At 42.0% G+C, this 22,801-nt stretch overlaps 1 protein-coding gene across 1 annotated transcript in view; it reads right to left on the reverse strand.

Moving 5' to 3' along the window:
- Positions 1–2,131: 2,131 nt before the first annotated feature.
- The window catches only part of nom1 (nucleolar protein with MIF4G domain 1), a 74,174-nt gene continuing 53,504 nt past the window's right edge, over positions 2,132–22,801 (reverse strand). Inside the window, exons 6-11 of the mRNA XM_073054881.1 lie at positions 21,433–21,594; positions 18,005–18,126; positions 13,340–13,472; positions 5,946–6,077; positions 4,413–4,522; positions 2,132–2,781 (exon numbers count right to left, since the gene is read on the reverse strand). Of these exons, the coding sequence (XP_072910982.1) occupies positions 2,604–2,781; positions 4,413–4,522; positions 5,946–6,077; positions 13,340–13,472; positions 18,005–18,126; positions 21,433–21,594 (837 nt within the window). The 3' untranslated portion in view covers positions 2,132–2,603. The remainder of the gene's footprint in view (positions 2,782–4,412; positions 4,523–5,945; positions 6,078–13,339; positions 13,473–18,004; positions 18,127–21,432; positions 21,595–22,801) is intronic.

A 22,801-nucleotide genomic window follows, 5' to 3' on the forward strand; every position in this document is an offset into this window, starting at 1 on the left:
TCACCACAGACGCAAACTAACCTTTAGGGAATCCTGCACAAGTACTCCCAAGTCTCTCTGCACCCCAGTTTTTGTATTTACTCTCCATTTAGAAAATAGTCAACCCTTTCATTTCTTTTACTAAAATGCATGACCATACACTTCTTGACACTGTATTCCATCTCCTATTTCTTTGTCCATTCTCCTAATCTGTCTACTTCTGTAGCCTCAGTTTCCTCAAAGCTACCTGCTCCTCCACCTTCACACTGTCTGCAAACTTTGCAACACAGCCATCAATTCCATCATCCAAATCATTGACATACAAGGTGAAAAGAATCGACCCTGTGGCCACCTGCTACTACTAGCCACCTGCAGCCAATCAGAAAAGCCTCCCTTTATTCCCATTTTTGCCTCCTACCAATCAGCCACTTCTTTATCCATGCTAGAATCATTCCTGTAACACCATGGGCTCATAGCTTGTTAAGCAGCCTCATGTAGCACCTTTGTCAAAAGTCTTTTGAAAATCCAAGTATACAACATCAACCAATTCTCCCTTGTCTATCCTGCTTGTTATTTCTTCAAAGAATTCCAACAGACTTGTCAGGTAAGATTTTCCCTCAAGGAAACCATTTTATTATGTGCCTCCAAGCACCCCGAGACCTCATCCTTAGTAATCAGTTCCAAAATCTTCCCAACCACTGAGGTCAGACTAACTGGCCCATAGCTTTCTTTCTTCTGCCTCTCTCCCTTCTCAAAGAGTGGAGAGACATTTGCAACTTTCCAGTCTTCCAGACCATTCCAGAATCTAGAGATTCTTTAAAGATCATTACTAATGCCTCCACAATCTCTCCAGCCATCACTTTCAGAACTCTGGGGTGCATACCATCTGGTCCAGTTGACTTATCCACCATCAGTTTCCCAAGAAACTTCTCTCTAGTTATGATAACTTCACACACTTCATGCCCCTTGACACCTGAAACTTCCACCATACTGCTAGTGCCTTCCACAGTGAAGACTGATGCAAAATATGTCAGTTCGTTGTTCCCCAGTACTACTTCTCCAGCATTGTTTTCCAGTGGTCCAATATCCATGCTCATCTCTCTTTTACACTTTATGTATCTGAAGATACTTTTGGTAACTTCTATATTATTGGCGACCTTACTTTCATATGCCATCTTTACCTTCTTAATGAATTTTTTTAGTTGCCTTCTGTTGGTTTTTAAAAGTTTCACAATCCTCCAATTTTTGCTCTGTTGTTGACTTTGACTTCACTTGTTATCCACAGTTCTGTCATCTTCCCTTCAGAATGCTTTTTCCCCCTTTGGGATGTATATATCCTGTCCCTTCATAATTGCTTTCAGAAATTCCAGCCATTGCTTCTTTGCCATCATCCCTGCCAATGTTCTTTTCCAATCAATTCTGGCAAATTCCTTTTGCTACACTGTGCTACTGATACCTCTGACATTAGCGTCTCCTTCTCAAATTTCAGGGTGAATGATCATATCATGATCACTTGTCCCCAAGGGTTCTTTTACCTTAAGGTTTCTAATCAATTCTGGTTCATTGCACAATACCCAATCCAGAATAGCTGATTCTCTAGTGGGCTCAACCACGAGCTGCTCTAAAAAGCCATCTTGTAGGCACTCTAGAAATTCGCCCTCCTATAATCCAGCATCATATGATTTTCCCAATCTACCTGTATACAACTCCCATCAGGTCTTTTCACCCTTGCAGTTCCTTAGCTCTATCCACAGTGGTTGAACACCTTCCAACCCTATGCTACCTCTTTCTAACAAGATTTCATTTTTTACCAACTGTGCAATGCTAGCTCTTCTGCCTTTCTGCCTATTCTTTTGATGCAATGTGTATGCTTGGGCATTAAGCTCCCAGCTATAAACTTGCAGCCATGATTCCGTGATGCCTACATCATACCTGCCAATCTGCAAGGCAGAATTCCTTATTCTGTTGGAAATAAGGAATATTAAGGAAACATTCATGTTCATTTGCAGGTTTCTCAGCACCTGTTTTTGCAATGCTCCAAAGCATCTTATGAGAATCAAATAATTGCCATGACTACTGGAGAATCCAGGCCTTTTTTATCTTTTAAAAGTACCAAAACAGAATTTCATGTTATTATTAAACCTATAATTGATCATTTGAATCACATATAGTTTATTTCAATGGACAACTATATACACAGTTCTGCAGAATTTTTCTGCCTGGGTCATAAACTCAGTGGCCACCTTCTTTTTAATACAAATATTAGCAACTCAATGCATTACAATATTGAGTCAAAACATGGTCAAAAGATTCAGTTGTTGTTCAGACCAAACAGTAGAATGCGGAAGAAACGGCTAAGTGACTTTGACCATGGAATGAACATGGGTGCCAGACGGGGTGGTTTGAATGTCTTACAAGTTGTTGATTCCCTGGGATTTTTACGCACGTCTTTTAGAGTTCAGAGAGAATATTGCGATAAACAAAAAAAAAAAAATCCAATGAGCAACAGTTCTGTGGGCATAGTTCCCTCGGTAATGAGTGAGGTCAGAGGAGAACGGCCAGACTGGATCAAGCTGACAGGAAGGCGACAGTTTGGGATAAAATCTTTCAGTGTTTCTTCATTGTTAACATTTTAGTCTGGCATCTTTTGCTTGTAAAGCCTTTTCAGCAATGTCCACACGTTCCTTGAGCAAATTAGCTTGTTCTGAAGTGCCCAGGCTGGAGGCATTCTTTAATAAGAAATGGGAAATGAAGAGTTTCAGACCTTCTCGTAACATTGCCAGATTTGGAATTCCAGAGATCCTGTAAAAACAAAATTCAAAGGTCTTTTGAAGAACACAATTTCAGTTTGTATCAGTGGCTGTAATATTTGGAGCGTTCTGCTATGCAATTCTTATATAGAGAACAGAATTCAGAATAAATTGCAAAGATTATTTAAAATTTGTAACTTTTAATAGGAATCTTCAGTCCAATGTCAGATATTTACAATAATGTGGCAAATCTTCTGCTGAAATAAGAGACAAGTAACTGGGCAATTCCTGAGCACAAGTTGTAAAACAGTATTTGCTACAGAGCCACCAATAATGTGATTTTGGTGTTGCCTTAATCTTAGAGATATGGAACAAGGAAAAAGGTCCTTTTGTTCAACAGCATTCAATGCGGTCCTCATCAGGGAAATAAAACACAGAAACAGGCCCTCCATCAAACACGCAACACTACATTTGAGACTTCTCTGAGGATCATCACCTTGTCATGGCGAAGAGGCTTGTGTGATCCAGAGATCGATGCCACCCAGAGCCTAGCTACTGGTAGGGTCACCCATGGCGGTGAGGTCAAGGGGGAGGTTCCAGACACTGGACTCCGAGCCCGATATGTCAAGGACTGTGTGGTGGCTGCCCGTACATCAATCTCCCCACATTAAACAAAATCAAGCGCATGCACTCGCCATTAAAGGAATAACCCCTTTGGGAAAAAACAGATTATTATCTGAATGGTGGCCGATTAGGAAAAGGGGAGGTGCAACGAGACCTGGGTGTCATTGTACACCAGTCATTGAAAGTGGGCATGCAGGTACAGCAGGCGGTGAAAAAGGCAAATGGTATGTTGGCATTCATAGCAAAAGGATTTGAGTGCAGGAGCAGGGTGGTTCTACTGCAGTTGTACAAGGCCTTGGTGAGACCACACCTAGAATATTGTGTGCAGTTTTGGTCCCCTAATCTGAGGAAAGACATTCTTGCCATAGAGGGAGTACAGAGAAGGTTCACCAGATTGATTCCTGGGATGGCAGGACTTTCATATGAAGAAAGACTGGATCAACTAGGCTTATACTCGCTGGAATTTAGAAAATTGAGGGGGGGATCTTATTGAAACGTATAAAATTCTAAAGGGATTGGACAGGCTAGATGCAGGAAGATTGTTCCCGATGTTGGGGGAAGTCCAGAACAAGGGGTCACAGTTTAAGGATAAAGGGGAAGCCTTTTAGGACCGAGATGAGGAAAAACTTCTTCACACATAGAGTGGTGAATCTGTGGAATTCTCTGCCACGAGAAACAGTTGAGGCCAGTTCACTGGCTATATTTAAGAGGGAGTTAGATATAGCCCTTGTGGCTAAAGGGATCAGGGGGTATGGAGAGAAAGCAGGTACAGGGTTCTGAGTTGGATGATCAGCCATGATCATACTGAATGGCAGTGCAGGCTCGAAGGGCCGAATGGCCTACTCCTGCACCTATTTTCTATGTTTCTATGGGAGAACATTACATTCGAGTCGAGTAATGCAGTCACCGTTTCCATGGATGCTGCCCAACCTGCTGAGTTCCTCCAGCTTGTTGTACGTGTTGCTTTGACCCCAGCATCTGCAGTGTACTTTGTGTTTAGGATTTCTGAATGGTTAGATGGTGGATTATCAGAGTTATTATGTATCAGAATAAAATTACCTTTGAAAGATTGCTACTAATTCTTCTGGTTCTGTATCCATTAGTAGCTTATGGAGAACCTGTCTTAGGAACTTGACTCGAGGTTTATCCAGCTCACTGAACTCAATCACCTGCAATATTGGAACAGATGATTTATGTATAAAGATTGCTTTCATTAGAAAAACGAGTAGGTGTAGTTATTAAGCACATCAAGCTTGCTTTGTCATTCAATTAGATCATGGCTGACCTGTATAATTACACTTCACAGTATGACTAGATGGGTCAAAGGACATGTTTCTGTGCAGTAGTGCTATAGGACTCTAATATTCAATAAAAATGTAACCTAGTATTAATTGCTTTTTGACTGAGTTTTCTAGATTTACAATATTCCTCTTCCAGAGCCCTGCCTCCTGAATTCACCTGTTCAGTCCAGATTTAGTTTTAAAGTTGCACTGCCTGAACGACCGACTCCTCATACCCCAATAGTGGAAAGAGATCTATGGCTGTACTGGTGATGTGCTGGAAGAAACCCTGTGGTGTATTAGGTCTGGATAACTGGCAATCTTACAGCATTGGAAGGTGTGCTCCAATGTGCAATTAGCTCTCGCCTCTATCGAATCATCTCAAACAGCACCATTAGTTCATTTATTTATTTTCTTCTCACCCTTCGTGGTTAATATAGCCTTCGTTGAGTGATTGGCATGTGCTGTATTGATGTTATGTCCAAAAGTGCACTCTGACCAGAAAAAATGTACTGGGATAGAACTTGATTTAAAAAAAAGGTTTATTTGTATTTTGTTATCTTTCTCTGATACAAGGTAGTCATTTAATCAATCTATTTCCTATTACAGCCACCTGTGTTTGAAGGGACATTTTATGGCATCGAATTTTCTAGACAAAGAGTGACAAAGGCTCATCCAGTTCACAGACTAACTACAAAAACTAAAACGCAATTGTGAGAGTTAAGGCTTGTATTGAGAGATGGGATTGTGGTTTTAAGACTTTTTTTAAAACTATCCAATCATATTTCTTAACATCTCATGCTGAAAGGAAGTATCCAAAACAATTTTACTGTGGAATTAGTTCTTGGTCAGATTCTAACTCGCGCAGCCCAGCATCCCACTACATTTACAGTGATGTTACAATTTACTTTTGAAATAAAGACTTCTCAATGATGCACACAAAGACCCTCATGATTCACCTTTTGCCCACTACTCATTACCCTGATAAAAATCATCACTATAATTTCTATTTGTGCTCACACTTCTGTGCAAACTGTGCATACCTTTACATGAAAAAATATGTAAAGTTTGCATTACTATCTATTATTCTAGATCCCCAGACAAGCAAGATTACACAAGTTATTCAGATAAAGATCTCTGTAACACGGAGATATGTTTGCTTTCTGTTAGTTGTAACAGTGACCTTTCAACAGACCAAGATGTAAAGTTACACATTGTGCCATAAAAGGTAACAAAGAAACAATTACATTATCTTGAACAATGATCAATTACATTTTAAACAGTATTGAATTACTATCCGCTATGCATTTACCTTAAAGATGGCTAGAGACACCACTTTCCTACTGAGAAGGTGAACAAGAAGAAGAACCAAATTTGTGGTTGCCAGACTGGTCATGCCCTTCAATTCTCGGAAACGATCCCACAAGCTGAATTGGAACGTCATCTATTCAAGGTTAAGAATTGTAAGTTAGAATATTAAAAATGACTGCAGATAGGTAATGAACTGAAACACTTTTATGAGTCAACAAGACTGAGAGCACAGGTCTCCATCTGCAAGATTTTAGATTATTAATTATGCTGCACAAGCTCTCCCACTCTCAAACACGTAAAGAGTATTTTAAATTTGTAATTAAAAATGAAAATAACCACACGTACTATTGAAGCATGAGTTTCAGAATACAGGAGACGAACTGCCACCACTGTACATCATATTCACCCCTACTCCTGTCATTGAAACTACAATGCTAACTTCTCAAGCTATCTAAATGGTTCCTAAGAGTTTGCCACAGATTAATATGGAAACAGAACCCAAATGGAGAGGATGAATCATCTGATTCCATCAACGTTCAATGTCTATTTTGATAATGTTAGTAAATAAGTTTAAAGTTGAATCCAAGACTATTTAAAAAGTGTGGATAACCTTGTCAATTAGTATTTGCCCAGCAGCGATTGATGTTGAGATAGGAAGCCGTATCTGATATTAGTTCTTCACACAAAAATGAGATTTGTTTTCAGCATATTGTATCTGTCTACAGATCCTCCTTGGGTTATGACTGCCTGACTTATGGATACTCCATACAAATGAGAGAGCATTTGGGAAACTGACAGAATAGATGGGATGGATTTAACAGTTTCTGTGGGGCTGCATGCATCTTGTGCTGGGTGGGAATGGAGCATCTTCATGCCACCCCTCACCTTCACCCAACTATAATCTGCAACAATTCAGGGCAGGATCAAGTGGAGTAGAGCTGGGAGCTTTGAGCAGATACGCTCACTGAGTCAGTGAGGTCAGTTGGCGGTCGCTCTACCCACAACTGTTACAGCTGTGGTATGGTAATGTAGTAGTTAGCGCAAAGCTTTACAGTGATCACAGATTGGATTCAATTTCCACTGCTGTCTGTTAAGGAGTTTGTATGTTCTCCCCAAGACAGTATGGGTTTCCTCCCGCATTGCGAAGATATATGGTTAAGATTGGTGAGTTGTGGGCATGCTATATTGGTAGCAGAAGTGTGGTAACGTTTCCTGGCTGCCTTCACTTACTTGATTTGACACAAACAATACATTTCACTGTATGTTTCAATGTACATGTAACAAATAAAGCTAATCTTTTAGTTGTATCTCTGACCTTCTTTCACATACTATTTTTGTTCATTTCTAACTTATGAACAGTTCTTAGTAACAGAACCTGCGCAGCTAGTATATTATGTATTGAAAATTGTGAAGCTATTTATTGCAGTGATGCTAACTGATACAATCATAAATACATTATTGTATTGTTAGAACTGCTAAAACCTTTCAGACAATCTACTTCAATGCCAACATTACATCATGAAAATCCATCAACTTGTGTTATTAGAGGAAATGGCATCTTTTACAACAAGGCAAAGTACCAATATCGTGATATGCTAAATGGAGGTAAAATGCAATTTAACTTGCAGTATATAATATAACCTGTATTATAATGGAAGAACTTTCTCGCTGACATCTCTCAAACTGTTGACATGTGAGCATTTACTTCTCAAGAGCAGCTTTAAGCACAGAGATTAATGCTTGCAGAAAACAAATATTGAGGGTGGTCATGTTTATCTTCAACGGAAGAATCTTGTCAGGTAAGTGCATTCTAATTCACTTGTAAACTTGTACAGCTGAATGAATAGATGTAATCAACTAGTTTCAGAAAGGAATGAAATAAAGTATAATTTAGAGGAACATCAACTGTCACTTTGGATTACCTGGCCACAATATCAAGATAAGTAAAGAATGGCACCTTTTTGTCCTGATGTTTGTAGTATCTAATTTATTCCTAAATAGCTTTAGGAAAAAATAACCCAGTCCATTTTTGAAGGTATTCCACACATGTTCCTTTGTGGAAAATCTGCTGTATTTAACACCATAATAGGAAAACAATACATATTTTCACAGGTTCAATAATTTTCAGTTAGCACTTTCCAAATCCAGGCTTTCAGAAAAGTGTCCGTGTGGCAGGGCATGGCAAAGTGTCCGTGTGGCAGAGGATGGCAAAGTGTCCGTGTGGCAGGGCATGGCAAAGTGTCCGTGTGGCAGGGCATGGCAAAGTGTCCGTGTGGTAGAGGATGGCAAAGTGTCCGTGTGGTAGAGGATGGCAAAGTGTTCGTGTGGCAGGGCATGGCAAAGTGTCCGTATGGCAGAGGATGGCAAAGTGTCCGTGTGGTCGGGCATGGCAAAGTGTCCGTGTGGCAGGGCATGGCAAAGTGTCCGTGTGGCAGAGGATGGCAAAGTGTCCGTGTGGCAGGGCATGGCAAAGTGTCCGTGTGGCAGGGCATGGCAAAGTGTCCGTGTGGCAGAGGATGGCAAAGTGTCCGTGTGGCAGAGGATGGCAAAGTGTCCGTGTGGTAGAGGATGGCAAAGTGTCCGTGTGGTCAGGCATGGCAAAGTGTCCGTGTGGTCGGGCATGGCAAAGTGTCCGTGTGGTAGAGGATGGCAAAGTGTCCGTGTGGCAGGACATGGCAAAGTGTCCGTGTGGTAGAGGATGGCAAAGTGTCCGTGTGGCAGAGGATGGCAAAGTGTCCGTGTGGCAGAGGATGGCAAAGTGTCCGTGTGGCAGGGCATGGCAAAGTGTCCGTGTGGCAGGACATGGCAAAGTGTCCGTGTGGCAGGGCATGGCAAAGTGTCCGTGTGGCAGGACATGGCAAAGTGTCCGTGTGGCAGGGCATGGCAAAGTGTCCGTGTGGTAGAGGATGGCAAAGTGTCCGTGTGGTAGAGGATGGCAAAGTGTCCGTGTGGCAGGACATGGCAAAGTGTCCGTGTGGCAGGACATGGCAAAGTGTCCGTGTGGTAGAGGATGGCAAAGTGTCCGTGTGGTAGAGGATGGCAAAGTGTCCGTGTGGCAGGACATGGCAAAGTGTCCGTGTGGCAGGGCATGGCAAAGTGTCCGTGTGGTAGAGGATGGCAAAGTGTCCGTGTGGCAGGACATGGCAAAGTGTCCGTGTGGCAGGGCATGGCAAAGTGTCCGTGTGGTAGAGGATGGCAAAGTGTCCGTGTGGTAGAGGATGGCAAAGTGTCCGTGTGGCAGGGCATGGCAAAGTGTCCGTGTGGCAGGGCATGGCAAAGTGTCCGTGTGGCAGAGGATGGCAAAGTGTCCGTGTGGCAGGGCATGGCAAAGTGTCCGTGTGGCAGGGCATGGCAAAGTGTCCGTGTGGTAGAGGATGGCAAAGTGTCCGTGTGGCAGGGCATGGCAAAGTGTCCATGTGGCAGGGCATGGCAAAGTGTCCGTGTGGCAGGGCATGGCAAAGTGTCCGTGTGGCAGGGCATGGCAAAGTGTCCTTGTGGCAGGGCATGGCAAAGTGTCCGTGTGGTAGAGGATGGCAAAGTGTCCGTGTGGTAGAGGATGGCAAAGTGTTCGTGTGGCAGGGCATGGCAAAGTGTCCGTATGGCAGAGGATGGCAAAGTGTCCGTGTGGTCGGGCATGGCAAAGTGTCCTTGTGGCAGGGCATGGCAAAGTGTCCGTGTGGCAGGGCATGGCAAAGTGTCCGTGTGGCAGGGCATGGCAAAGTGTCCGTGTGGCAGGACATGGCAAAGTGTCCGTGTGGTAGAGGATGGCAAAGTGTCCGTGTGGCAGAGGATGGCAAAGTGTCCGTGTGGCAGGGCATGGCAAAGTGTCCGTGTGGCAGGGCATGGCAAAGTGTCCGTGTGGCAGAGGATGGCAAAGTGTCCGTGTGGCAGGGCATGGCAAAGTGTCCGTGTGGCAGGACATGGCAAAGTGTCCGTGTGGCAGGACATGGCAAAGTGTCCGTGTGGCAGGGCATGGCAAAGTGTCCGTGTGGCAGGGCATGGAAAGTGTCCGTGTGGCAGAGGATGGCAAAGTGTCCGTGTGGTAGAGGATGGCAAAGTGTCCGTGTGGCAGGGCATGGCAAAGTGTCCGTGTGGTAGAGGATGGCAAAGTGTCCGTGTGGCAGGGCATGGCAAAGTGTCCGTGTGGCAGGGCATGGCAAAGTGTCCGTGTGGCAGGGCATGGCAAAGTGTCCGTGTGGTAGAGGATGGCAAAGTGTCCGTGTGGTAGAGGATGGCAAAGTGTCCTTGTGGCAGGGCATGGCAAAGTGTCCGTGTGGCAGGGCATGGCAAAGTGTCCGTGTGGTAGAGGATGGCAAAGTGTCCGTGTGGTAGAGGATGGCAAAGTGTCCTTGTGGCAGGGCATGGCAAAGTGTCCGTGTGGCAGGGCATGGCAAAGTGTCCGTGTGGTAGAGGATGGCAAAGTGTCCGTGTGGTAGAGGATGGCAAAGTGTCCTTGTGGCAGGGCATGGCAAAGTGTCCGTGTGGCAGAGGATGGCAAAGTGTCCGTGTGGCAGGGCATGGCAAAATGTCCGTGTGGCAGAGGATGGCAAAGTGTCCGTGTGGCAGAGGATGGCAAAGTGTCCGTGTGGCAGAGGATGGCAAAGTGTCCGTGTGGCAGAGGATGGCAAAGTGGCAGAGGATGGAAGGAGGCTGCAAGGAGATAGAGATAAATAGAATACAATTTGGAGAAACAGAATTTTCTATTTTGGCCAGAAAAACAAAAAGCATTACCTAAATGGCAAGAGTTTGTTGTGCTCTGAGAATCTGTCTGATTCACAATTTGCCAACACAACAGATATAACAAGTTATTAGGAAAGCTAACAGAATGTAATTATTTGTTGCTGAGGGAATAATTAACCTACTAACCAACACCTTTGGGATGAGGGAGGAAACCCACAACAGAACCAGCAGACACCATTGACAGCCAGGATCCTGGAGCTCTAATGCAACAACCCTGTTAGCAGTGCCATCACATACACTGGCAAAATCACATTTGGAGCCTGGCCTATGGTATTGGTCACTTCATTTAATGATTTTAATACAATGGAAGCAGTTCTTAGAAAGTACACTGGACTGATACCTGGAACAGGCGGATTTGTCTTCTAAAGAAAGGTTGGACAGGCACGCTTTACCCACTGGGTGCAGAGGAGTAAAATGGGAACTGATTGAAACACTCAAAAGTTTAGACTTTAAAGAACTTACATGTGGAGAAGATGTTTTTGTCCATGGAAAAACCCAGAACTGAGAATTCCACCCCGCCACCCCCCCGCCCCACAAAGAAGGTCACTGGTTTTTGGACATGCCTTCCCCAAAAGGCACTGGAATCCGATTCTTTACGAGCTGGTGAAGGGTTACAGTAGTTAGAAATAAATAAGAGTTGTGAGACACAATCAGATTATCTATGATTTTATTAATTGGGTCTGAGTGGCTTACTCTTGCTCCTGAGTCATGTTTGTATGTAATTCGTGCTTATCAGTATCGTAAAAAAACAGTAGAAGTTCTATTCCCCCCTAAGTTCTAGGCATCCAAATAAGGTAGGGTTTGTAAGTTCCTGGATCCTGTTGTTCCTTTGAACAAAGGTATGTTAAAAGGCAGGGCACTCAAAAGTGGCTCAAGATGATTTATTGTAGGCTAAATTAATTAACTTCACTTTACAGTTGAGTCAACACCCAATGGAAGGTCTCTTCAACCACAACACCGTTAATGAATTCACTTGGGCAACCTGGTTGGCATGGACAAGTTGGGGAAAGGACCTTTAGTTGTCTTCTATTGTCTCTGACTTGCTTTATGTGAGTGTCCCTGACCTCAGCAGGCTGTAAATTATTTCTGCCTGTCTCACTGCCACTTGAGATGATAAGAAGTTTAAAATATCATAAGAAAGTAGGAAATATGAGCAAGAATACATACAAAAATGCAAGTAGGAGACTACTTGGCTCTTTAAGCCTGTTAGCCTTTTAGTAGAATCATGAATGATCTGAATGTAGCTTCAGCTCTACATTTCCACCTACCTTAAAGAATCTGACTGCACCTGACTTAAAATTATTCAAAGACTCTCATTCTACTGCCCTGAGGAAGCAAGTTCCTATGACTTGTAACTCTCAAAATACAATTCACCAGATTTCTGAAGCAACACCCACAAAAAGTCAGACAGCATACGTGGAAGTGAACAAACAGTTGACGTTTCGGGCTGAGACCCTTCTTCAGGACTGGAAAGGAAGGGGGAAGATGCCCGAGTGAAAAAGTGGGGGGAGGGGAAGAAGGACAGAAGGTGACAGGTGAAGCCAGGTGGGTAGAAAAGATAAAGGACTGGACAGGAAGGAATCTGATCGCAGAGGAGAGTGGACCATGGAGAAAGGGAAGGAGGAGGTGGCAGGTGGGAAAGAAGAGGCTAGGGGCCAGAGTGGGGAACAAAAGGAGGGGAGGGGGGAGTGAATTTTTTAGAAGAAGAAAAAAAAATCGATATTTATGCCATCAGGATGGAGGCTACCCAGATGGAAAAAATGATGTTCCAACACCCCAAGGGTGGCCTCACCTTGCACATGTTGAAGTAGGAATGGGAATTGAAATGTGAATCTACTGGGGTCATCTATTGTGCCTGGTCCTCCTGATGTGGCCTCCTCTACATTGGCGACACCTGTTGTAAATTGGGGGACTAGAGACAATAGACTCCAGTCCCGATATGAGCACCTCTGCTCCATTCGCCAAGGGCAGAACTTCCTGGTGGCCAGACACTTTAATTCCGATTAGCTGCTGCCTCATGATTCCAGGGACCTTGGTTCAATCCTGACTTCTGGTCCTATCTGTGTGGAGTTTAAGATTAAACTTTAACCCAGAGTCTTCCAGGATAGGACTAGCCTTGTTCTGTCAATAATTTATCAATTGCTGTAATAACTGTAATAAATCCTAATAACTCAAAAGTTGGGGGGGGGGGGAGAGAGAGAGGGAAGAGTCATTTCCTGGGATCTGGCAACATAATTACTTTTGGCTATCAATGGGCCAATGGAGTGAATATTCCCTTATACTGGGATACCAAAACTAACAATTATGTTCCAAGCTGGTGCTAATGATGACTAATGTTGTCAGGCTCTTAATACCTTTGTGTAAATTACCTGAACAACAAGGCAAGCAAATGAAATTAACAGCAGACATCATTATTGCATTAGTACTGCGATTGCTTGCCCAAGGAGTTAGTCAGCCCTTGTTTTATAATCACCAGTGTAAATGACTTGGCCATCAGAAGTACAAATTCTCTAATGCTTAAATAAATAATTCAGTAATGATAAATATTGGCAAACTTTAAATTTCTAATTTCATTAACACTGCTGGTAAAAGGATTAAAATAATTAAAGACCCAGCAGCTTATGAACCACCAGAACATTGTAAATGTAGTATTACCTGAAATCTCCTCTTATATTCACAGAATTTTTCCACCAGAAAAGCATAAAAAGGATTAAAAGTCTTTTCTTGCAGGCAACAATGAACAAGGACATGAATAATCTCCCTTTCCTGCTGATCTTTCAGCCCAAGCCTGTGAAAATAAAAGTTAAATGTAAAATCTGGAAAATGGTTAAGCCAGGAAGAATTTTAAATATCTTTAACTTAATGGATGGCTGGGCAAATAGGTTGAGTAGAATCCATGCAAGAGTGGTATCAAAGCTTTAATTGATGGCTGTGCTGAATAATATAAAGTTAATCACAGATAAAAGTACATTGATAACAATTTAGTGACAGCAGATGGTTAGAAAAATCATTACAATTAATCACTCGATAACATTTAGTTGCTTCTATGGCTTTACATTCTAATATTCAAAAATGGGGATAAATACATCAGTAAAAATTGATTTAGGAAACTTTTTCTATAATTTTCTATAATGCAACCTAGTCAATTCAACCAGTCATCAATTTAATGTTCTTGGCAATGGTGCACCACAACCTCTTTAAGAACACATTCATCCTGCATTGATTATAGAAATTAGGATGTTATGTCGCAGTTGCAAAAGACTTTGGTGAGCTGCATTTGGAATACTGTGTTCAGTTTGCTTGCTATAGAAAAAATACCATTACACTGGAAAAAGTGTAGATTTATAAAGACGATGCCAGGACTCGAGGGAATGAATGATGGAAAGTTTTTAATTTGAACGTAGGAGAATTGAGGGGTGATCTTATAGTGGTGTATAAAATTTTGAGCGGCATAGATAGGGTGAAAGTGTAGTCTTTTCCTCAGGTTTGGGGAATCAAGAGCTAGGGGGATGGTATAGGTTTAAGGTGAGAGGGGAGAGATTTATTAAGAACCTGAGGGACAGCCTGTTCTCCCAGAGAGTGGTGAGTACATGGAAAGAACTGCCAACTGAAGCAGGCAACATGTAAAAGAGACTTGGACAGGTACATGGATGTGAACAATTAGAGGGATATGGGCCAAGTGAAGGCAAAATGAACTACCATAGATGGGAATCTTGGTTAGCATATACCAGATGGGCTCAAGAACCTGTGCTGTATGATCGTATGATGCTAACCTAAAGTACTTCACACAAAACTGAACACTGTATTCCAAAAAAGGAATTATGTGGAGCTTCAGCTGTATAACTTTCAGTGCATGGTAATCAAATACAGGAGCACCATCGAGAGTGTACTGATCAGCTACATCACCTTCTGGTACAGGAAATGCAAAGAATCTGACCACAAGTCCTTACAAAGGATCTCAAGGACTGCTGAGAGGTTCATTGGGGTCTCTCTTCCACCAGAGGTACTTATCTGGAGCGCTGCATATGCAGGGCCCTTAGCATTGTCCTATCCAACCAACGATCTCTTTGACCCCCTACCCCCTACGATCAGGCAGGAGGTGCTGTAGCATTAGGACAAGAACTATTAGGATGGGAAACAGCACCAGCCCCCCCAGGTGGTAAGACTAATGAACTCCCTGCCACCTCCAGGTCTCATCATCACGTATGAAGTGCCAGTAGCGTTATACCGTTTACTTTTTGACTTGCATTGTAAATGGGCCTTTTTATTAATTTATTTGTGGTAATATCACTTTTGTGTGTGTGTGTGTGTGTGTTTGTTTTTTGTACTGTGTTGTGCACCTTAGTTTGTAGGAATGTTCTTTTCTTTGGCAGTATACGTGTGTACAGTTGAATGACAATAACTGAATTTGAACTTGACATGTACAGGAGATAACATCCAGTGTTCACTTTCCCAATACTGACAAAGGGCTTTTGACCGGAAACATTAACTTTATTTCTCTTTATACAGTCGCTGCCTAACCTGCTGAGCATTTTCTATTTTTATTTCAGGTTTCCAGTATTTACAGTCTTTTAAAATTAATGTTAAATTATTTTTGTTAACCCACCTTGTAGTGTTTAGTTATTTTCTCTGCTCATCTCCAAACTCCTACAACTTAACACCCCCCTTTGCAACTGGATCCATGACCTCCTGACCAAATGACCACAATAAGGACAGACAGCACCACCTCCACCACAATAATCCCTAACACCCTCAGTTACTCTCTAGACTGTGTGACCAGATTCTGCCCCAACTCCATCTACAAGATTGTAGATTACACGACCATAATGGGCTGAATCTCAAGTAATGATGAGTTGGAGTACACAAAAGGGATAGAGTGTCTGGTGGCATGGTGTCATGATTTAGGGTCAGCACGGTAATGTAAGGCTATTACTGTGTCAGTAACCTGGGTTCAATTCCGCTGCCAATTCTAAGGTGCTTTATATATTCTCCCTGTAACGGCTGGGGCTCTTCAGGTGCTCCAGTCTTCTCCCACATTCCAAAGACATACAGGTTGGTGGGTTAATTGGGCGGTATGGCTCATTGGGCCGAAAGGCCATAACAAGTGGAATCTCCCAATGGCCACCCATTTTAATTCCACTTCCTATTCCCATTCCGAAATGTCCATCCATAGCCTTCTCAACTGTCGTGATGAGGCCACACTTAGGTTGGAGGAACAATACCTTATATTCTGTTTGGATAGCCTCCAACCTAATGGTATGTACATTGATTTCTCAACTTCCAGTAATGCTGCCCACCCCCCTCCTTCACCATTTCACATCCTATTTTCTCTCTCTCTCTCTCTCTCACCTTATCTCCTTGCTTGCCCATAGTCCTCCCTCCTTTTCTTTCTTCAATGGCCTTCTTTCTCCTTCACCAATCAACTTCCCAGCTCTTTACTTCAATCTCCCCCCCCCCCCACCTTCAGGTTGCACCTATCGCCTTGTGTTTCTCTCTCCCCTCCACCCACCTTTTAAATCTACTCCCTAGCTTTTTTCTCCAGTCCTGCTGAAGGGTTTCGACCAGAAATGTCGACTGTACTCTTTTCCTAGATGCTACCTGGCCTGCTGAGTTCCACCAGCATTTTGTGTGTGTTGCATCAAGTGAGGAGACTAAAAATACATACAGTTCTCTAGGTGGTGCCTCAACAATACCCTAAATAGTTGCAGAGCAACTTCCCTGCTCTTAAATCCCTCTAGCAAGGAAGGCCAACATTCTGCTTGCCTTCTTGATAACTTATTATACCGCAAACAAATCTATGTTCCATCAGGCTTAAGGATATCTTTATCCCACTGTTATAAGACTACTAACAACACCTTTGTACGATATGGATGGACTCTTGACCTCACAATCAACCTCATCTTGGCCCTTGCACCTTATTGTCTGCTGGCATTGCACTCTGCAACTGTAACACTTTAATCTGTAATCTGTCATTTATCTTCTTTGTACTACCTCAACACACTAATGTGATAAAATAATCTGTATGGATGCTATGCAAAAATAATGCTTTTGCTTGGTACATGTGACAGTAATAAATTTACCAATTTACTATGTACTTTGCCCACTATAGTTCCAAGTTATTCCACCATGTAGAAAATGCTATTATCCATTTATTTTTTGTCAGTTTCACCCACACTATTTGTAGTATTTTGTTTCGGCCTCCTCTATAAAACTGTGACACATAACTTAGTGTCATGAACAAACTTGGAACCAAGGCTCTTTTCTCATTCTTCTAATTAAATTCAAGGGAAAGGCGAAGCTTTAGCATAAGTCCTTGGAAGAACACCATATTTTTATATTCTGCCAGTACAAATACATATTCTTGCACTCACTCTCTGACTTTGAGACTGTTTCCAATTCCATTTGATTCTATTTTCTTATCAGTCTCTCTTACCTAGAACCTAAACAAATACTTTATCAAAGTAAAGTAACATCCATAAACCTTGTTTTATTGACCATATCAGCAGGAGCTACATTAAATTATCAGTTAAATCTGCTTTGGCTGGGCTATCTTCTATACACTTGTTGGAATAGGATAATCAGATCTTAATATATAAGCAGTTGGCTTGAAGTTTTAACTGAAAACTGAGGACTGTATGAATAAGACACATTAATGCATGGAAGTACCCGTTTGGATGACACATTCCAGTCCTAAACTTTATTAATTGATATTACCAAATAACTTGTTTTACTTCATTTACTCTTAATTTAATCTGGATGTTCTAGGTTAAGGTTGAATATCCCCTGGAATGCAGAAGATTGTGGAGAGATTTTGATAGAAGCACATAAAATTTATGAGGGGTATAGAAAGTAAATATGAGCAGGCTTTTTCCACTGAGGTTGGGTGAGTCTAGAACTAGGGGTCATAGGTTAAGAGTGAAAGGTGAAAATGTTAAGAGAAACTTGAGGGAAAATTTCACTCAGAGGATGATAAGAGTGGAATGAGCTGTTAGGGGCAGTGGTGGATGTGATTCAATTTCAACACTTAGGAGAAATTTGGATAGGTACGTGGGTGGGAAAGGTATGGAAGACTAAGGATACGGAAGATGTCAAAGGGCCTGTCTCTGTGATGTAGTGCTCCATGACTTTGTGAAACCTGGATGAATTGACTATCTACACGCAAAAGGCACCTGGCAAAGTGGATTGAACTTATTCAGCAATGTCTGCTGACTCTCAAAGGCTATACCAAGGTGATTGTGGTTGATGGCACAATATGGGCCAACATCTACTATTCAGTTGTATCAAGTTCTTTCACACTCAAAGAAACAAGAAGCTACTGACCTTAGAAGTTTTTCAAAAGCATCTAAGTAATCCTCACTGGTCATCAGGACACAGAAGATGTGTTTGCGTATATCTGTATTCATCCTCTGTTTGCGTGCCAACTCCAAAATTTTTCCACTTAGCTAAAATCGAATAAATAGTCATCAAGTGTGGGAAATATTGTTTGTTGAAGTACATTATGAGGTTTTAATTGGATGTTGGGTGGAAAGCATATTTAAAACCTAGAATGCTTTGAACAAACTAAGATGTTACAGTGAAGATAAATCCATGATTACTTTTATAGCATGCTAATATCCGTAAATTGGCAAATCATTGTCAATAGGTCTACTTGAGAATATCACCACATTTTAGATCTTTAATTTGAGAGCAGCAGCGCATCTGATTTACCTGATTTAATCAGTACAGTGGTGCAGCTAGCCAAGATAGTGCCTCACAACACCAGAGACCTGGGTTCACTCTTGAACTCATTTGCTATTTGTGTGGAATTTGCACATTCCGAGGCACATTCACCTCAGGGCAGTTGTTTCCTCCAACATCCCTAAAGACGTGTGGGTCAGAGCTTAACTAGCCATAATAAGTTAACCTTTGGTTCTGGGTGAGTACTGAAATCTCTGAGGAGTGTAAGTACGTGGGGAGGATAAAGAAAACAAAGATTAATGTAGTGCTGCACAGATTGATGGGCCAAAAGGCCTTTTTCCATGCTCTGTGCACCTCTCTCGCTACCTCTCGCAACATTAGTTTTTTTTTCACTCTATCAGTTACATAAGTGATTCTACAGATACTGGCAATCCAGAGCAGCACACTCAAAATGCTGCAGATCACACAGCATCTACGGGGAGGAATAAAAAGCCAAGACCCTTCATCAGAACTCAGCCCAAAACTTTGACTGTTTATTCCTCTTGGGCGGTTAGCACAACACTTTACAGTACAGGCGACCTGGGTTTAATTCTACCGCTGCCTATAAGGAGATTGTACATTCTCCCCTCCATGACTGCATAGGTTTCCTCCCACAGTCCACAGCAGTACTGGTTGGTAGGTTAACTGGTCATTGTGAATTGTCCCGTAGGGAACTGTATGGTCATGCACTTTGGTAGATAGTCAAATTGCAGGTTGAGTTGGTGGCGAGGAAGACAAATGCAGTGTTAGCATTCAGTTCAAGAGAACTACAATATAAAAGCAAGGATGTAATGTTGAGGCTTTGTACAGCATTGGAGTATTGTGAGCAGCTTTGGGCCCCTAAGGAAAGGTGTGCTGGCATTGGAGAGGGTTCCTAATGCTGTATTACTCCATGGTTATCTGAATATATGTAATGTTCTATTACCTTTCTGTAGCCTTTTCAAACAGCTCTGATAATGTCATCAGTGAAAGTTACTACAATTGATTATATGGTGTCAAAAAGCATCAAAAAGGATGTGGGCTATCTGAAGAATCTTAACTGCTGTGATAAATCTTTAAACTAAAACTTAAGCATTACTTTAAAAGAAAACCTTAGATGTTACCAGATGTGTTGAATATTTCCTCCACATAATGTTCATAGAATACAAACTTTAAATACAACATTTTTATTTTCTTTGGTCTTCTGTTGTCCAGTTTAACATACCCAGGAGTCACAGAGAGGTACTGCATGGAAGCAAGCCCTGGGGTCCACCTTGTTGATTTTAAGACAATTGGACTGGTACGTCCATCAGAAAGGATTAGAAAGATGTGTGCCTATTGTGAGTAAATGGATGAGCATGGTGGTCAGCATGGGTGAGTTGGGCCAAAGGGCCTGTTTGCCTGTTGTCAGTTCATGCGGACGTTCAAGCACTCACCTTTACCTTAATTCTACTTTATTTTATTCTCCCACTGTCCCATCAACACTGCACTGCCTATCTTTCCCCACCCACTGCAAACAACCACTCTCATCTATACATGGGCAGCAACTTACAACAATTAATCTGTCAAGGTGCATATTTTGGGAAGGAAATCATAGCCCCAAATGGGTTCCCAACCTATTTTTAATGCCATGGACCCCTAGCATTAATGGAGGGGCCCATGGACCCCAGGTTGGGAACTCATGAAGTCACAGAGAGAATGTGCAAACACACAGATCGCACTGGAGGTCAGGAATGAACCCTGGTTGCTGGAGCTCTGAGAAAGCAGCTCCACTTGCTGATGCTACTCTTGAATCCCTTTTATTTTTACTTTATTGGGACGGTACATCTATTTGGCACATCTTTGTCCACATGCCAGTGGAAAATTTCAAGCTATTAATTTAAATCAATAAGATAATATCCGAACAATACATAAAGCTAAGTGGTTTGGGTGGCAGAGAACTGGCATTTCCAAGCTCTTCATGGGTATGCTTGTGTTTCACTTCAAACCCTGTACAATGTAATGGTGCGTCCAATTCCCTGGACTGCCAATGGACTGACAGATGTCCTGAGCTGGATTGTCGGACGTATATATTTGGCTCCAGGTATAGCTGCCAGATGTAATGTGAGCCCAGTAATGGGGACATTAACCTTCACTGATAAAGTGTGGTTTACTTATTTCAGATAATAGATTTCTTACACTTTCAGTTGAGAGCAACTATTGAAAGTCTACTAGAATGGTGCAGGGATGGGAGTTGAGGATTTGCCAAAGACCTTTCTGCAACTCGGCTTTCATGGGAACACGGCTCTGCTTTGTGATGCAGCCAGGCCTCTGGCTATTTAATTCTACAGGGGGAGAAGAACTAAGTAAGGCTTCAGGAAAAGTACAAAGATCAAAAACTGCTCAACAATACAGTATGATTGTAATAAACATATTTGAAAGAATTAAGATTTGAAGAAGAAAAAGGCGAGTAGATACAAAAACAACACACAATATGCCAGGTGTAAATTCACCAAGGCATGACATACATGAACAATGATCTCATATTGCCTGCAGTCATAGAGCACGACAACACAGAAACAGGCTATTCAGCCCATGTCATCCCTGCTAAACTGTTATTCTGCCTAGTCTCACTGACCCACATCTGGACCATAGCTCTCCATATCCCTCCCATCCATATACTTATCCTCATTTCTCTTAAATGTTGAAATCCAACCCACATCCACTACTTCCACTGGCAGCTTATTCCACACTCTCACCGCCCTCTTAAATACTTCACTTTTCACCCTTAACCTGCGACCTCTAGTTCTAGTTTCACCCAACCTCAGTGGAAAAAGCTTGCTTGCATTAACCCCATCTATACCCTTCAAAATCTGGCAAATTATTGGGCAATTTTGTTCCTGTACTCAAAACCTTTTGCAATGAATGATAATGTACCATTTGTCTTACAGCCACTGAATGATGTAGAAAGATATCCTGATCCCTTTGTACTTCAACATTTCTCAATCTCATTATTTAAATAATAGCTTTCTTCAGCTTCTTTCCCATGATACAGCAGTAAACCAAATACTCACCTCACCAACAACTATGTCTTGTTGTGGTTTAATACCCGCAGAGTCAATCATAGGGGCACCACTCCATGAAGATCCAACAATCCACCATCGTCCAACTTGGTCCGCTGAAAGGAGGTTTTCTAATGTTACACGGAGTTGGAAGTCACCACGATTGTTATGGATCTGAAAATAGATGAGCTGTAGGTCTTATTTTCCATAAACAAAACATATTTAAAAAGGATTCCAAAAATTTGAATCAGCAATGATAAATGTTTGGTAATATTTATGCTACTTTAAAATGGTTAATTTGGAATTCTGAATGGTCTAGTTTCTAGTGTAGCTCTCTCTTATCCCCACGTTCTAGCTACTTCTGTACACTTTGTTAATTATGGATTGCTCTGGGAGAGTCAGTATTCATGGATTCTAGTGGGCAATTCACATGCATTGTGAAGTAAAACTGGACCTAAAGTTGAACGCAGAACTGCCCAAATAAACTTAAACAGAAAAACATAATTTGACAGCATATGTAGAAACTCCTCCTAATGAGAAACGGATTATTTATTCAGAAAAATATATGATTTGTAGAGAATTGTAACACATGTACAATCCGACAAAATGGTAAAAATTCAAAATGAAAACTGAGATGGTGGAAATCTGGGGAGAAATAAACAGTCAACATTTCAGCCTGAAATAAGAGGCCACAGGCAAAGGCAACAGCATGAGTGCAGAACAGTCACTGCCATTGCTTGTAATAGAGAGCTGCAGTTACAAAGAGAAATTGAAGAGGCCGGGCTTCATCTCACTGGAAAATAGGACACTGAAGGGTGACTTTGTAGAGATCTATGATTATGAAGGATATCAATAGGGTTGATATTCTGATCTTTTTTTCTCAGGGTATGCAAGTCCAAAATCAGAGGTCATAGTTCGAATGTACGAGGGGAGAAGCTTAAAAGAGATCTGAGGGGCAAGCATTTTCCCCTCCACACAGAGTTGTGATTATTTGGAATGAGCTGCCAGAAAAAATAAGAGACAATTACAATGTTTAAAAGCCATCGGTGCATGTAAAGAGTACAGAACTATCAGGCTAACTTTGGCAAATGGGATTTACAAAGAAAGGCATCACAGTTGGCATAGACAAGTTTGGCCCAAGGGCTCATTTTTATGCTGTACAGTTCTACAATCTCATCATCGCAATACTATTGGCCCCACTCTAGCTGGGTATCACATAAGCACTGACACTTAAAAACAAGTTCCTGACAGAGAAGCCTGACATTTCTGATATCTTCAAACAATAAAGCAAGCATATACATAATGAAGATTAAATGAGATGAGCTAGCGCCGATTAATAGCCAAATGGATATTTACAAATGGAGCTTGGTAACTTTCCAAA

Source organism: Hemitrygon akajei, chromosome 8, assembly GCF_048418815.1.
Source record: "Hemitrygon akajei chromosome 8, sHemAka1.3, whole genome shotgun sequence".
Classification (NCBI taxonomy): domain Eukaryota; kingdom Metazoa; phylum Chordata; class Chondrichthyes; order Myliobatiformes; family Dasyatidae; genus Hemitrygon; species Hemitrygon akajei.